The sequence below is a fragment of the Peromyscus californicus genome, unplaced genomic scaffold, assembly GCF_007827085.1.
Source record: "Peromyscus californicus insignis strain IS unplaced genomic scaffold, ASM782708v3 Scaffold_5__1_contigs__length_169319896, whole genome shotgun sequence".
NCBI lineage: Eukaryota > Metazoa > Chordata > Mammalia > Rodentia > Cricetidae > Peromyscus > Peromyscus californicus.
In genome coordinates, this window is record NW_026294573.1 from 113,390,996 (window position 1) to 113,402,622 (window position 11,627).

Consider the following 11,627-nt stretch of genomic DNA (forward strand, 5'->3'; position numbering starts at 1 on the left):
AAGGAGGCAGTTTTCCTCTCCTGTGACCTCGGAGATGCCTGTCCTTTATCCTCCAACAGCTCTGCACAGACAGTATAATGCAATGGGACATCAAAGCTGTGCACATCCATGAAGTGGCCATTAGAAACAGGTAGCCATTTACAACTTAGATAGAATCCAATACAATCAACTCTCCTGTTTCTCCCTCACACTAGCCACATGTAAGTGCTCAAGAGCAACTCACAGCTTGAACAGTGTAGAGAAACAACAATTCCACAATCACAGGACATTTTATTATTAGTTCGGTGCCAGTTTAATGGTTGGCCAGGCAGGTTTCTTTATAAGCTGCAGCCTCCAGCTTCAGGTTTCTTTGGGGGCTCCCTGCCTCATCTCACAGCCCCAGACCTCTCACTCACTCCTTCATTTCCAGTGAGGGCTCGACGTCACCTCGTTCTCCTCCTTCAACCTTGGGGATGTCAGCATCTGTATGGACAGCTGGACAGACGTAGGGTAGTTCCCAGTGCCCGGAACCACTTGCCATATTTCTAGGAGCAGCTACTCTGCCTAACATGTTCACACCACGGGAGAGTGCGGCTCACATCCTCACGGGCTTGTAACCTAGTCTGAGGAGATGCCGGTAAACAGGTAGAGAGATAAGTGATGTCATTTCAGGAAGTGCTGAGTGCCACAAAAATCACAGAACAGGGTAAAGAATAAGAGATGGTTTGGCAGGGGAACTATTGGGACGTGTCATGGGAGGTCTTCGGAGACCTGGAGGGAGAGAGGAATGGTGGAGTGAGCCAGGAGCACAGTACAGTGAGTGCAGTGCGGGGACAAGGGACACCTTCAACGCGGCAGCCACTTACCTGGCTCAGCCCATCTGGTTCCGGCTGACCCACAACTGAGTCTTTTGACTCTGCCTGTCTTCAGGAAGCCCCCTTTCCTGTTCTCACTTTCTTCCTCTGTGAGGTTCTGAGGTAATGGGGCTCACAGAGTGTCTGACCCTCCTTGACACAGAGCCCTGGAACTCCACCCTCAACCCCCGCTGCCAGTCCGCAGCTCCTTCCCTCTGTCAGTGAGCAATTAAACTGGACCCCAATGTCTCCTACTTTGGACCAAAGGTAAGCGGAGATCCACTGTAGGCCAGGCCTGCTCTAGTGGCATCTGTCAGCCTTTACCGGAAGTGACAGCAATACATGTGTTATATCCCTCTTTGTTTCCTTCTATAAAGCAATAGAGTTTACTTTTCTGAGCGAGCTTTGGGTTCCTCTCTGTACACAGCTTCCATTAGCCATACCCTATGCCACAGCAAGACCTTTTTGACAATGAATGGGCTTGCTCCGACATGTCACTGCCACCAGAGTCCATGTTGACCCCAGGGCTCGCTCTGGTGTTGGCCATTCTAAAGGTTTGGGTAAATGCATGTGTCATGACAATACCATATAAATTAGTTTTGCTGCCCCCCACCCCAAGTCCTTTTAGTCTCAAATTTTTCTTTACCATAAATAAATAAATAAATAAATAAATAAATAAATAAATAAATAAATGCTATTTCTCCAAAGAGCTGGGTGTCATGTGCTTTGGCCGTCCCAGCACTCAGGAGGCAGAGGCAGGTGGATCTCTGTGAGTTAATAGCAACTTGGTCTACATAGTGAGCTCCAGAGACACCAACGAGTGAAACTATATGTGGATCCATATGTAACACAAGAATCCATATGTAACACATGCATCCATATGTAACACGTGGATCCATATGTAACACATAGATCCATATGTAACACGTGGATCTATGTGTAACACGTGGATCTATATGTAACACGTGGATCCATATGTAACACGTGGATCCATATGTTACACATGGATGGATCCATATGTAACACATAGATCCATATGTAACACGTGGATCCATGTGTAACACGTGGATCCATATGTAACACGTGGATCTATATGTAACATGTGGATCCATATGTAACACGTGGATCTATGTGTAACATGTGGATCCATGTGTAACACGTGGATCCATATGTCACACATAGATCCATATGTAACATGTGGATCTATGTGTAACACGTGGATCCATGTGTAACACGTGGATCCATATGTAACACGTGGATCCATATGTCACACAGCGTGCTCAAGAAAGTTTGTACTACGCAAATGAGCCACACAGGCCTGTGCTACAGAACATGAAAGCTGGGTCCTTTCTGCACTGCCACTATCAGAACTTCTGCCTTGGTTGGCTTTCTACTGCTGTGATAAACACCATTACCAAAAGCAACTTGGGAAGAAAGGGGCTGTTTCATCTTACAGCTTACTGCTCATCACAAAGGTCAGAAGCTGATGCAGAGGCCCTGGAGGGGTGGGGTGCTGTTTACTGCCTGGCTCCTCATGGCTTGCTCAGCCTGCTTTCTCATCCCCAGGACCACCTGCCCAGGGATGGCACCATCCACAATGGGCTGGACCCTCTCACATCAATCATCAATCAAGAAGATACCCCACAGACTTGACTATAGGCCAATCTGATGGAGGCATTTTCTCAGTTGGGGTTCTCTCTTCCTAGGAAACTAGTTAGTGTCAAGTTGACAAAAAAAAAAATCAACCAACACAGCTACTGAACTTTCTCTTTGTTCTCACTTTCTCCACCAGAAATGGTTGTGATAAATGATTCTACTTCTGCAGCTGCATCTCTGCTCAGTCCTCTGTTCCAGGACATAAGAACCAGGAACCTGTTCCAGGGCCAGTGAGGCACGACATCCGCCAATATCAGGGCCCTAAGCAGATCCCTGCAAAGACTGCAGGGGAGGTGCCTGAGGGGCTCAGAGGGCTTAGCAGATCACAGACATTAACGGTGCCCTCTGCCTCACAGCGCAAATCCTTCCTGTCAACACACTTTCCACATCTATCCAGGGAAGCATTCGTGAACCGGAAGTCACAGAATGCCGTCACTCCACCAGGGTACAGCAGGCTTAATTCCGCTGCCATTGAGGCTCAGATTTTTTTTTTTTTTAAGGGACTAGTTGTTTGATAACCAGAGTCATGGAGGTCGTCCTGGGCCCTGAGCTATTTGTCACAAGGGGTACATTCTCCACTCATCTTTTCTCAGGCATGGTCCTTAGCCCCAGACTCCTGAGCCTCTCCCTCATGGTAAGAAGTCAAAACTGGCTGGGTAGTGGTGGCACATGCCTCCAATCCCAGCACTTGGGAGGCAGAGGCAGGTGAATCTCTGTGAGTTCGAGGACAGTCTGTACTACAAAGAGAGTTCCAGGACAGCCAGAACTGTTACACAGAGAAACTCTGTCTCAAAAAAAAAAAAAAAAAAAAAAAAAAAAAAAAAAAAAAAGGAAAGAAAGAAAAGGAAAAAAATGTTAAAACTGTTAGGTGACCTTAAACCTGACCTTTTGTGAAAAGGAAAAAAAAATGCTCATCATGCCTGAGGGGCAGCTGTGCCCACAGGGGCAGGTTAGAGTTCTGGATCTTGGTTTATTTGCTAACAATAGTAATCATAACACCCGTGACATTTCTCCATGCAGGCACTCAACTGTGAATCTTAGACCCTCCTGAACGACCATCAAACTCCTTCTTCAGTGGAGAGACTGAGGTTTACTATGATTAGGGAAATCTGCATGGACGGAGAGTAGCTTCCCTGGCCTCTCAACTCCTTGTCATGGGCGAGAGTTACTTAGGGGCAGGAGAAGAGGCTGGCCCTGGTCCAACAAAACAGAACCATCATGAAAACCGAGAGAGGCATGGCCAAGGATGGGGCTCCGAGAGATGGTACCCGGGAAAGGGAGGACAAAGGAAGCCGGAGACTGAAGAGGACAGAGGCGGGGCCGGCCTCTGAGGCAGGAAAGGGAGGAAGGAGGCAGGGAGGAGCGGGCTGAGAAGTCAGAGGCGGAAAGGCAGGAAGAACAAGAAAGTGCTGGATAAGACGGCCAGCTTCCTTGACCGAAGTTCCACACAGAGGATCACCAAAGGTCAGAGGGCTTTGACAAGGCAGCTGCTGGGCGGGATAACTTTCGTGTGAGTGGCTTGCCAGGGCATGCAGGAAGGCTGTCAGGTAAGAAGGCATGTAATTGTGCGTCCGTGAGGTAACACCTGTGTGGTGTGTGACTCTGTGAGGGAGACTGTGTACACGTTTGCGACTAGAACTACATGGGTGGTATGTGTGTGCGAATGTGTACACATATTTGTGCGTGAACAAGACTTCTAAGAAGGGTTCCGAGGCTGTAAAGAAAGGGGTCCGGTTCTACATGCCTGCTTGTCAGTATAGCTTAACTCCTATGTAATGAAATCTGGAAACTAAAGCGTCAGAACCATGACTGACCCGCCCCCCAGACCACCTAGCTCTGTGGTTGTTTGACCCCACGCATGTCCTGAGAGACCCAGAGAGACCCTGCACTGCCCTTCCTACCCTCTCCACAGCCAGGCTTCAGTGAGGGCCCACCCTTTGGCTCTGTTCATCTTTTCTCACCTTGACTCCTCATGGGACGAATTCCAAGAAATAGTCCTCACCCCCAGCATCAGACCCAAGCTGTGCCCAGTGCCCACATAGTGTCGAGTGACGCTCTGGGCCTTCTGAGAAGCAGCGCAAGTTGTGGCAGCTAGGCTGCTGAGTGGGGTCCTAGAGTGTGGGCCCCATTCTCAGGGGACAGTTTCCTGCAATGCTGTCCCTTGAGTGAGTGAACCAGCCACAGAGTGGCTCACACCCCTGAGGCACTCATGCTGTGTAAAAGGAGCCTGTTCAGGCCCGTGGCCAGCATGTTCTCAGTGGGAGGGAGTCCCACAAGTCAGCTGTTGCTTTATGGTTTTGAAGAATCACAGTGGTCTAAGCCCATGTGAACCCAGAAGATTCTAGAATTCTATTGTGAAGGCATCTATTTGAAATGGCCCACACCAAGGTTTCCCAGCCTCCTTTGACCCTGTATCTCCTTTTCACAGGATAGCTGATCACATTTCCCAAAATTAGAGCTCAGAAACGCAACTGAAACAGGTGATTTCTCAGGCCCCTTTCTGGCTCAGGCGTGGGCTTCTGGACACATAACCAAGCTTGGCCTGTGCTTCCTGGCTGAGTGGGACAGAGCCTCAGAGAGATCCTGGCTTCCCAAAGTAGCAGGCTCCATTGAAGGGCTAGAAGTTGATTATAATTCTTATTCTTAGATTCTTTCTGAAAATAAGGAAGCAGCCAAGACTGAGTCTAGTATGCCTATTTACAATACTGTGTGTGTATGTGTGAGTGTGTGTGTGAGTGTGTGCATGTGTGTAAGTGTGTGTGAGTGTGTGTGTGAGTGCATGTGTGTGTGTGTGAGTGCGTGTGTGTGTGTGTGTGTGAGTGCGTGTGTGTGTGTGAGTGCGTGTGTGTGTGTGTGTGTGTGTGTGTGTGTGTGTGTGTGTGTGTGTGCAGATAAAAAGGGGGGATTAGAGGTTGAGATTCCAGAAAATGTTACCAGTAATAGTACATGGCCAAAAATATTTGAAGACCACTGACCTAGACCATTTGCCTCACATACTCAAGGCCCTGCAAATAAACAGACTAACAAAGACCTTATTTGTGTATGTTCAAAGCACACATTCTCAGAACACCTGGAGGAACAGGTGCAAACCATTTCACACAGGTATTCATGGCTTCTTCATGCCCAACAGCCCTTATGCCTCAGCTGGGGGTCAAGTTCTGTACAACTGTCCAAATCAGATTCGCTAGGAGTGGAGACCTTTTGAATACAATGGTTTTCAGTACGAATTCTGGGCTGACCAGTATTTCTTGGAAATGTCTGCAGCAGCATTCACTGTTGGTGGACATGTACTACTGACAAGCTGACAGACACTTCCTCTAGAATTCAAAACAGTATCACAAAGCCTGTTAATATGATCAAGTTCTCCCCTGACAACTTAAAGAAGACTACCCCAATTACATTTTATCTATTTTTGTCAGGCTAAGGCTCCCACTCCAGGCCTCACATGTTCTGCAAGCACCCTGCCACTGAGCAATACCTCAGCATTATGTGTTTTGTTAATAGTTCACATCAAGTCCTTATACAGTTTCTCCTTCAACACTTGACTGAAATCCTCTGGCCAACCTCCATGTTCCCTGCAGGATATAATCTGACAGAAGCAAAGCAGCATCAGGAAACACAGAGAGATTTTTACCCATCAAGTCTGAGCTACCTACCAAAATGCTCTTGGTGCCCACGGGCATTAAAACCAAGGCTCACTACATTGCAGATGTCAGCACTGTGGCAGATGTCAGCTCTTTGGGGAGGTGGGGGTCCCTCTAGCTGGGGTATTCTAATAGAACGTTTGAGAAGGTAACCACTAGCCCTGCTGGGGAAACCTACCAGGAATAGCCTTCCCCGACCCTCACCCGGCAAACCTACCTTTGCTTGGGCATTTCCAGCTGCCCTGTCCATCGCTTCCTCCTGGATTTTCTGCTCTCCACAAGAGCCATCAGGCAAAACGAGAACAAAACGAGTCTCATAAAATAAGGCATTCTGCAAATGTCTATGATGCAACAGGCTGCTGAGCAGGGGCCTTCAACGGGGCAAATGCCCCCTGGCTTGACCATGAATCCTGTCCCCAGCCTCCTGGAAATGCTTCTCGGAGGGGCTGCGAGGGCATGGTTGGCAAGGCTGAGTTTCCCAACCTACTAATTGATACTGACGCCTGTCCAGCCCCACCTCCCACCCACCCACCCCCGACACACACACACCTGGCTAGGACACAAATGCCAGGCTCTGTCCTGCCCTTTGCTTAGAGATTGGCCATTAGTCAAGGAGTCTGTTCCCCTGGGAAACTGGGATTCCTCTGAACCCTAGAACAGCTTTGGCTAAGGCTGTTATATAAAAAAATATTTTAAATCTCTTGAACACGCCAGCTTTTTGCTGAGATCATTAATCCACCTCTCTGGCTGCATAAAACCAGTCTGTCACATCCAGCAGCGAGTCGGCTTTGATTCCGAGTGGATTTGTATGTGTTTGGGGGAAGCTAGGAAAAAACACTGATGGTTCCAGAGGGCTTTTTGATCTAAGAGAATATGCTTTGCCTATGACTGAGGATAACTGCTTTTACGTCAAATGTGTACCTTTTTTTTTTCCAGAAAAAAACATCAAAGACATGCATTTTGATTTTGAAGAATAGCATGAGCAAACAAAAGTCATGGTTATGTAACCTCCTTTTCTTCCCGCGAGCACTCAATTCGCTTTGCTCATTGACCCTGAAATGTGTAAAGTCAAACTTCATCAATTAGGCTGCATTTCTATCCCTTGAAATGGACTTGTGCACACTAGAAGTATAGAGATACACGAGGTCATGTTTAACCTGCTAAACAGTACACTCTGTTTTAAAATGACTTAAAGCTTGGTTGCTGTGTGCTGGCAGTGAGTTGAGTGTCGTAGAAACAGATCTGAGGATGAAGGTAGATAGAAAGAGACAAAACTGGACTTTTATTATGTAGGGAAGAAAGAATCAAAAGCAGGAAAGAGGAATGAGATGATATATCTTATTTTGTAAGGATTCCTAATTTGAACAAGTTGTTTCAGGAATCAAAGTAACCAAAAAGGATGGTGTAAGAATGTGTTAATCCCAAAGATGTAAGGAGAAAGACCACCGACCCAAATCATCATGGCCAATTAATTAAAGCGAGATTTTATTTTATTCGTGTATGCAGGTTGCCTTCCAATAAGGCATGGTTCAAGAGGTCAGCATTAGACCTGGGCAAGATAAGGGTTAGGTGGTTTCCAAATGGGGGACTGGGCAGGCAAATAGGCAGGGTACAAGTAACAAGTTGGTCATGACCAGGTGGTCATAATAACCTTTTGAAACAAAAGTAGTGTTGCAATATGGTCATAACACTTCTTGAAACAAAGATATGGTTACCATTCCTGGAACACGAAGTGCAGAGCCATTTGTAGTTAAGGTTACAGGTGGGGCAGAGCCCAATCCTTGAGAAACAGAGGTTTAATCATAATCAGGAATGAGCCTGGCTTGTCTTTGCTATAAGATGGCTTTCAAGCCTAAGATGGAGGCAGGCTGGCTCATCAAATGCAGTATTAGAATCCACACCATACTGCTGCCTAGGCCACAGAACCTACAGTGCCCTTTCCCTTCTCACTGATACCAACAAGCACCTGCTGAGGACGTTAGAAACGCATCCGGGGCATCTGGCAGATGACCACACAGTCCCAAGTGTTCCAGCAAGACAAGAAGTGCAGAAAGGGGGCTGTGGAGCTGTGAAAACTGAGTGAGCAGCAAGTCCAGTGGGTTTTTACTCCTAACGCAAGGATCTGTGTCTCACCTGATGAGAGTCCTTAGCTGGTACAGAGGGACAGTTTCTAGGAAAGATGAAACCTCTAAAGGATTAGTTTTATTTCAGGAGCGGCTCACTCAGAAGGGACTTTAGCAAACGGCGTCTTCTCAAAGGGGAGTCCGCCCTTTCTTATTTAACCTTCGTGCCGGGGTCGTGGGAGTATACAGCAGGTGACAACTAGTGTTTGACAAGTCGACCCACCAGACGTTTAACTCCCTGATGGGGAGCCCCACCTGGCAGAGCCGTGGGGTCGTTGGCTGTGGAAATTGGTTGTTTTCTGTCTGTAGCTTTCTCATGTGCCACCGTTATACCTCCCGATAAGAACAGCTGTGGGGTGCTTTCCACAGCCCTTTGGTGGTGTGTTCTACATCTCTGGGCACTCAGTTAGCTGTGAATTTCTGTTTAAGCTGTATAATTCTGATGAACAGAAATATTACCAGAATATTCTTCTTTACTGACACAGGAAAGTAACAGTATTCTCAGTCTCAAAGACAGTCTTGTGGTGGCCAACAGGCAGCTAGTGTAACAGCCTAGATGTGAGAAACTTTTTTTTTTCTTTTCTGTCAAGGTGGCTACCCCACCAAGGGCCAATGGACCCCCCAAGTGGGAATTTCCCTCAGGAATTTCATGCTTCCCAATGTGGCTACACTGAATAAATCTTTTTTCTTTTTTCTTTCTTTCTTTTTTTCTTTTACTAGTAATTTGGCTGATTTGGTAATCTGTTTCTTGAGAATGAGTCCCTGAACTTGGCTTCTTGGGTTACAGGCTGTGAACCCAAGTTTGGTAACAGTAACATCTGTACAGACAAGGGGTGGATGGGGAGCCAGACTTGGAAACATAGGTTCATCTATGTTGTAGCATGTATCAGTGCAATGTGTTCAAGGTTCATCTATGTTGTAGCATGTATCAGTGCAATGTGTTCAAAGTTCATCTATGTTGTAGCATGTATCAGTGCAATGTGTTCAAGGTTCATCTATGTTGTAGCATGTATCAGTGCAATGTGTTCAAGGTTCATCTATGTTGTAGCATGTATCAGTGCAATGTGTTCAAGGTTCATCTATGTTGTAGCATGTATCAGTGCAATGTGTTCAAGGTTCATCTATGTTGTAGCATGTACCAGTGCAATGTGTTCAAGGTTCACCTATGTTGTAGCATGTATCAGTGCAATGTGTTCAAGGTTCATCTATGTTGTAGCATGTATCAGTGCAATGTGTTCAAGGTTCATCTATGTTGTAGCATGTACCAGTGCAATGTGTTCAAGGCTCATCTATGTTGTAGCATGTTTCCCCACCTATCCCTTGTACAGGTAGAAGCCATGCTGTTTCTCTCTTCACCAGCCTGTTTCCACTTTTAACCATAATGCCATGAACGTCTGTTTCTGTCCGTATAAAGACGTTTCTGGTGTGACCCACATGTGTACAGAGGTCGGGTGACAATAGGTAGGGGGTCAGGTGACAACAGGCAGGGGCAAGTCCTCTGCTTCCAACCAGTGTAGGACCCTGGGATCAAACTCAGGCTGCCAGGCTTTGCAGCAAGGACCTTTAATCGCTGAGCCCACATTTTTCTTCGGGATACAAAAATGGACTGGGATTCCCGGGGCATACAGTAACTTCATGTTTCACTTTTTATGGAACCATTAAACTATTTCTGAAAGGGGCTGCACCATTTTACATTCTCACCAGAAATGTAGGATTCCAATTTCTTCACATTTCTGACAGTCATCTGGCTGTGTGTGTGTGTGTGTGTGTGTGTGTGTGTGTGTGTGTGTGTGTGTGTGAAAGATCTCTAAGTATTTTGCCTGCATGTATGTGTATGAACATTGTGCGTGCTTTGTACCCAAGGAGGTCAGAAGAGGGCATCAGATATTGTGGGGTGGTTTGAAAGAAAATGGCCCCCAAAGCAAGTGGCACTATTAGGAGGAGTGGCCTTGTTGGAGGAAGGGTGTCACTGTGGAGGCGGGCTTTGAGGTCTCATATATGCTGAAGCCACACCCAGTGAGACAGAGCACTTCCTGTGGCCTGCACTTGATGTAGGACACTCAGTTCCTTCTCCAGCACCATGTGTGACTGCAGACTACCATGTTCCACCACGATGATAAAGGACTGAACCTCTGAACTGTAAGCCAGCCCCATTTAAATGTTTTCTTTTGTAAGAGCTGCTGTGGTCATGGCGTCTCTTCACAGCAATAGACACCCTAAGACGCCTGGGAACTGGAGTTGAGATAGTTTTAAGCTGCCACCTGAGTGCTGAGAACCATACCCCGTCTCTGCAAGGGCAACAGTGCTCGCTCCCCAAGCCCCTCCTCACTTTTAAGATTGGGTTTTACTATATAGCCCAAACCGGCCTCAACTTCCTAAGTGCTGGGACCACAGATTGCACCACAATTTATCTGGAGTTCAGAGTCTAGTTATAAGCATCCTGGCCGTACTTCTGAAGTGGTATCTTAGTGCGGTTTGATGTGCAGCTTCCCAATAATGATGTAGAGCTTCTCTTCATATGCACACAGGCCATCTATGTATCTTTGCAGAAATGTCTATTCAAATCTGTTCTCAGTTTTTTGCTTTATTTCATGTTTTGTTTTGATTTGGTGTTTGTTTTACAATAGGGTCTCATGTAGCTCAGGCAAGCTTCAAACTCACTATGTAGCCAAGGACTTTAAACTGATCGTCCTGACTCCACTTCCCATATCCTGGGTTTACAGGTGTGTGCCACCATGCCCAGCTTCTGATCTGTTGTCATTTTTAAATCAAGCTCTCTTTTTTAGTATTGAATTGTGATATATATATATATGTGTTTATTTATTTATTTTTGACAAGATCTCACTATGTAACCCTGGCTAGCCTGGAACTGGCTATGTAGACTGGGATGCCTGGAACTCACAACAGTCCACCTGCTTCCTGGTGCCTGTGGTGGCACATGCCTGTGTCTCTTGGTGATATGGGCATGTGCCACCAAGCCCAGCTAAAGCCCAGCTGTCAGTTTCTTAATAAAGATTCTTTGAAAAAAAATGATTTCAATGAATTATAGCATCCCTTTCTTTGGTTCTTTGTACTTTTGAACCTGTAGCTGCGAAGTCACTGCTTAGTCCAGGGTGGCAAAGACAGTTTCTTCTAAGGGTTTTATAGTTGTAGCTGCTGAGTTTTGACATGGGGTCTGGATATGTAGCTCAAGTTGGCCCTGAACTCCAAATCTGCCTGCTTCTGCTTCTGCCTGTCCAGTGCTGGCATTACAGGTGATTGTCACTAGCTGTAGTTCTTACATTGGTGTCTATGATTCCCGTTGACTTAATTTTTGTCTGGCACGGGCTATGAATAGTCTAGCTTGTAACGCTGGCTCATTTGAAGACAGA

At 46.5% G+C, this 11,627-nt stretch overlaps 1 protein-coding gene across 3 annotated transcripts in view; it reads right to left on the reverse strand.

The window, feature by feature from the left end:
* The window catches only part of Gabrr2 (gamma-aminobutyric acid type A receptor subunit rho2), a 43,898-nt gene extending 37,018 nt beyond the window's left edge, over positions 1-6,880 (reverse strand). The window contains exon 1 of one of the 3 annotated variants that reach the window (XM_052717626.1): positions 6,683-6,880. Coding sequence is in view for 1 of the 3 variants with exons in the window: in XM_052717625.1 (XP_052573585.1) it covers positions 6,351-6,538 (188 nt within the window). In the remaining 2 variants the exon portion in view is untranslated. Of the gene's footprint in view, positions 1-6,350; positions 6,639-6,682 lie in introns of those variants that run through there. The other 2 variants (XM_052717625.1, XM_052717627.1) reach the window with 2 other exon arrangements.
* Positions 6,881-11,627: the final 4,747 nt, after the last annotated feature.